At 36.8% G+C, this 6000-nt stretch overlaps 1 protein-coding gene across 1 annotated transcript in view; it reads left to right on the top strand.

Annotated features, from left to right (window-relative positions):
• The first annotated feature begins 1849 nt into the window (after positions 1–1849).
• Positions 1850–6000, top strand: part of pio (zona pellucida domain-containing protein piopio) — a 164787-nt gene continuing 160636 nt past the window's right edge. The window contains exon 1 of the mRNA XM_083142505.1: positions 1850–2106. Coding sequence (XP_082998631.1) covers positions 1923–2106 — 184 coding nt within the window. The 5' untranslated portion in view covers positions 1850–1922. The remainder of the gene's footprint in view (positions 2107–6000) is intronic.

Raw genomic sequence — 6000 nt, 5'->3', positions numbered from 1 at the left:
AACGGCGGGAGGAATTTTAGAAACTACTCTTGAAATATCTGGATATTATGGTTTCTTCGAAAAACCAGATGAGAAATTTCCCCTCATCCTCACTTTCAAATATCACCCTGTGTACACCACCAATATCTGCAATAGGCGGTCGGAGCATGGTGCTGATCACACCATCTCTACAACGGCCGAGACCGTGTATGTGTATGACCGCTACATCCAACCCCCTATGTATCTTAATGGCATGTTGCGATGTGTAGGGGTTCTGCATTGATTGTTGAACTGTGGGTCAATTTGGTAAATTTTAATATTTTTTTATATGCTAATGAAGATTTATTTGAAAAGCTACTTGCATTATAGTAACTACTCCACTATATAGTACTTCTCTAGTATCCGCTCTAAGGAGTACGATGACAAATGAATGGTCCAGCATTGTCATTACTTCGAAGCGGTTTTGAGAATGGGAAAAGTTGTAGGTGTAACTGGAAGTAGGTAAAAACTCGATAAATGTTATTAATCCTTACAAGATAACTTTTTATCTCTCACCCCATCCAGCACGCCGCCTATTGCTCTACCTATGAAAATATTCTAGTGTTGTTACTATGGACGTCCGGAGGATTTTATCCAGGGAAGGGCAAGGGAGGTATTTTTTCCAGGGGAGGGGCAAACAAGGCACATTATCCCCAATAATAGTGTCGTTCCCTCAAAAAACATTGCTTAAATTTGAATATATCATATTCATGTAATAGTTAACACATATTATTGTAGCTGGAATGAAATTATATGTGAAAAATATATAATTTTTGGTTGACTTTCAATTTCCAGGGGGGGCACGGCCCCCCTTGCCCCCTTCCGACCGCCTATGGTTGTTACATACTTTCTGAAAAAGCTAAAACGAATAAAGATTTTCATGGCGAAGAAAATAGATTCTCTCCAAATTTCGGATTTGTTTGATGCTGTTTGTTAAAATTAACATGGATGTTTGCGTTACTTAGGATTTATAGTTTGATTGATTGATTGATTTAGTTAATTTAACGTCGCAAATCTACAACTTTTTGGCTAATCGCGACGATGTGGGGGGGGGGGTTGAAAGATGAAATGGATTAGGAACAATCGCAAAGCAAACGTATAGTAGGCACAACACAAACCCCAGAAAGGATTTTTATGGCGCCAGAGCTTCGTTAGCCTACTAGGATTTGTGGGAAAAAATACTGCGTGATAATCAACTACGCAAAAAAATATATAAAAAAAATATTTCTGTTACTTAATATATTCTTCCAGCACACGAAGCCACTGATACTCGAAATAAATTATTACACACATGTCTTTAGACCTAAAAAATGTAGAAAGTTAATTTTGGTGTTCTCAATTTGTACCTTAATTATCTGTGAAATAACTTAAATATCTTTTCGTGACAGATCATCGTGAGAAATCATGATGAACACAAATGCATCTCTTCTCACGATTTTAACTGTGGAGTACAAGGCTAACTTATCTTCTATCGTGGAAGCAGTTCTCAATGTCACTCATAGATGGCTCTGGCAGCACTTGCGCTCTCAGGTATCACAGTGCTTAGGATCTTCAGGTAATTGTTTTGGGATCCGATATCAAAGACTGATGTAAATATGGACATTTCATTTATGACCACATGAGTGACTGGCTTTGTTTTGAGTAAAATATTGAAGAAAAGAATACATACTTCGAATAAGAGTACGTTTTCCATTATTTTACATGCGGATAAGCAAGCACATGTTTACCTAGATCATTCACCTGCAAGTAGCTCCTTCTCCCTCAGTAATGACGTCATGAAGTAGGTTGTATAAAACTGAATTGAGGCCTGTTCGCCGGTTCAGCAGCAGAAGACACCAATGTTGTGTTTGTGAGTGTGTGTACCAGTGCAAGCATGTGACTTGTGAATGTTTTGTGTTTGATGTATGTCGGAGAGAGGGGAACTTTACATTTACAATCCTCAGAAGATTTCACAGTGCGAACTGATCTTGGATGAAAGCACGTCATTGTGCTGTTTAGTGAATTTTTTAATCTACCCGCAGATTACATGTGTAGGAACTTCCAAAAGACGAAAGGATAAAGGGTGCTGTACTTGTATCTCTCTCTCCGGTAAGTAACCTATGATATTACATGTAGTACAATAGTTTTAGTTTGTCAACAGGTATATGCGAGCTCAATGTAGACAAAAATGAAGAATGAATTACATTTTTATGTAATTTTTAAAAGTCTCCTTGATTTTAACAATTTATGAAGTATAATAAAATGGAGCTGCTCTAATAAATAGTGGGGAGTATTGTTGATAAAGTTATGTGTAATTCCGATTGAAACATTATACATACATGTTTTTTTTTTTTTTTTACATATTTTTTGGAATTATATACTTCACAAAAATATGTGAAAGCAGTTTGTATCTTCGTATTTGGTGTTCCCAGGGTCAGGAAGTTTGTTGTAGAGTGAATTCTTCCCTCTGAATATTGCATGTCCCTCTCTTTACCCTTTGAAGAATATTTGTGTGTATAATCTCGATGCTTCTAAAGAAGTTGTTGGAACCCTTCTCCACTGGAAATTCTAAAACATTGCAATGCGTCTCCCTCAAATAACATGGGCACAGGACAATCAGTAAGTTTGGCGTTATTGAGCAGTAAACGGAACTGGTCTATTTTCTTAAGATGCTAGCGACCAAGCTACGTGGGAAGACTTTTTCTCGGATAAATTTGCAAGGTTTATGCTCCAAATGGATATGATAAATCAAATTAGTAAGCAATGGGTGATGTTTATTTGTTAGATTTTCAATCTTTCATCATTTGCGTTACGCATAGTATTTGTGATAGCTTCAAACTAACATGCAAAATTCAAGTAAAAGTGTATCTTACAGTCGAGTTTTGTACCTCCATGCAATTATACAGCAAATAAGTTATTCTAAACTTTTGCATCTTGTGAACTTCATTGGAATCAGAATTCAAATCGATTACCGAAACAGAAAATATGACTTACACGCAACCGAAAAATATCACTTCGATTATATCATGTGCAACTGCACCGAATAAATAAAAACATAATGGCTTTCTAACGCTTCTGAATGTGTGCGCACAGAAACTTTATTTTTAAAGTAATTTTTCGAACCGACATAGGCAATTAAATATTATATTCATGAAATTTATCAGAGCAGGCCTGCCAGAATATAATCAAATTTTTAAGTTTCATTCTGTATTTTGGATTTCATCAAAGTCAAAAGCACAAGTTTTTATTTGATGTACATTTGCATATTCGATTTTTAAAAAGCAGCATATCGAAAGCATTGAATACAAAAGTATTTCGATAGTGAGAACAATACAATATTGATACGCGTAATTATAATCTTAATGCAGTTGCTGCCTTGTATTATTGTGTTGACCACTGCACAGAGAACATTATCTGCATTATTTTATATAATAAAAATTATTTATGTTCTTTCACCTCGCAAGAAACAATCACTAAACCTGGACAGGCGACTATAAGAGCCAAATTATTAAACAGGTGGGGGACCTCGGTCTCCTCTCGGTAACATTCCTAACTCACGCATTTCGGTTCTAATTTAACAACTTATACACTGAACCGACGTAATTTATGTATATAAACATCAAAATTCTGCCCGGTGCATTTTCACACTACTTTCACAAAGAAGGGTGGAGATAGCTATAATGCAGTTTACGTGAAAGTAACCTTACATAGCTCATAACTCCTTCAAGCGTCGCAGAGCCGCTGCTGCACGGGAACATCCAATTCTGTCTTGTATACATTTATATTTTCTCACTTTCTCGCGAAGGTCGTAATGCTAGGAAGGGAATAACATCCGCTAAAGCTTTACGGTGCGGTGGTCATGGCGAAACAGAACGCACATTTCGAGATATCAATAATTGCAGGTTTATGTGCAAAGTTATCAGTAAATTTGCAGGATGTGGTATTAAAAGGGAAGTGTTTCGTTTTCACTATTTTGCACCGAGGAAAAGTGTATATTTTCTGTATACGAAATTGCAGGAGCTATCATGTAAAAAGCTAAGCATCGAGAATTTTGCTAGAAAGTTGTCATTATTATTAGCGTATAATGCACAATAAGAAATTACTTTTATGTTCATTTTCGTTGTCTATAAGTACGTAGTTACGTCGTGTGGCGGAGTTGTTAGCACAGTGCGCTACAACGCCAGGAGTCCCGGGTTCGAATCCCGGTCTGGAATAGTCTAATTCAATCAATCAACTAACAATAAGACAAGACATTCGAAGAGACACATTACCTATGCAATTGTATTGCAGGCAGGAACTTACACAGAATTTTCTATCTGTGGGGTGTAAGGACATTTTTAGGGGATGTAAAGATAAATTTAGCCCACAGGGTATAAATTAAGCATTCAATTAACATTTATGGAGTGCAACAGGAAACTGAAGGGACTAAGAGAGTACGATGGATATTTTTTATGCATGTCTATTTACAGATGGGATATGAAAATTGAATTCGCCTCTCTGGCGAAGTGGTCAGCATAGCCCGCTACGATGGCAGGGGTCCCGGTTCGAATCCCTGCTTGGGCGTGGGTGTTCTTTGTGAGCGGCCCTTCATTAATTTCATCATATCATTGCTCATCCACATCTTCGCGATTATCCAAAAGTGGCAGTGAAGTAAAATAAACCAAATGAATCAACTGAATGTATAATTCAAATTGATATTTCCCCCAACCGAAAATTGAGCTGGCGGACCCTTGAAGTTGGGTAGTGTGAGAGATTTATTTATATCACACCCACACACACACACATTATATGAATGAATGATTGGATTTATTTTACTTTGCATTTCTGCTACTTTTGGCTAATTGCAAAGATGAGCATGAATGATAAGATGAAGTGAATGAAGGGATGGTCACAAATACATATGGACGACACAAGACAAGCCCTACAGAGTATTTATTATACTGGCTGTGAGTAAAAACGCCAGACTCTCGTTAGTCTGCAAAATGCAGTTCAGGGTGTTACTACGTGGAAGGAAGGTTGAAATGTTGTTGTTTTCAGAAAGGGTCACTCCTTACACCCCACACACATTATACACACACACACACACGCAAGTACAGAAATCATAGCTCACTCATCATAACTAGAGCATAAGCTAAATTATCTTCATAGTTGCTAAATGAGAGGGGGGATGGATATCCCCTTCTTATGGGTCTAAGAGGCAATCAGAGACGGTTTTTACACTTATAACATTTCGTACTTGAATACCATGAAAACGGGAACAGACTCTGGGTAATAGTCTGAATTTTGAATATGTTCAAGTTTTATAACATTCAAGTAGTACAATTTATAGACTGATTGATTGAGTTGGTGTTTTAAGTCCAGTTTATGCACAGTAAAGCTAATCCGGAGTGGATCTACAGTTTAAAGTGGGATCCGAACCACTATGTGCCTCCACCGGGTATCGAACCCGGGACCCCCTGATTACAAGACAACAACGCTACCACTGCGCCATCGGGGAGGTCTAGTACATTTTATGAAATAAATGAAAGACTATAATGGCTACAGGAGTAACACGGCATATCACCTTATATTTTAGAAACTTATTTCACTCAATAGTCGAACATTATTGTTCAATTGGATCCTTCACACTTTCCTTCTCAACCTTGAGAATTACGTAAGCTGAATTTACAGTTTGTGTGTTATAACTAGGGAACGGAACATTATGTGCTAAAAACTCAGAAATATTTTTTTTATGTGTCATAAATGTTGAAAATATGTGATAAAAACAGGAAAATATGTGACAAAAATAAAAAAAACATTTGGTAACAAAAACAAAATATTACATGCATTTTAAACACCTGAAATCAGTTTCTAAATGCTTACCTCTTAGTGAGCTATTTTTTGGAAGAGTTGCAGTGGATCACCATAGTTTCTTCCAAATTCTCCATTGTAAATCTGTGACGATTATCTCTAAAAAGCATCTTATATTGTGAGAAAGATCGCTCCACGTCACAAGAAACAATT

The sequence above is a fragment of the Lepisma saccharinum genome, chromosome 21, assembly GCF_977018435.1.
Source record: "Lepisma saccharinum chromosome 21, izLepSacc3.1, whole genome shotgun sequence".
NCBI classification, from domain to species: domain Eukaryota; kingdom Metazoa; phylum Arthropoda; class Insecta; order Zygentoma; family Lepismatidae; genus Lepisma; species Lepisma saccharinum.
This window is presented reverse-complemented; position numbering and strand designations above follow the sequence as displayed.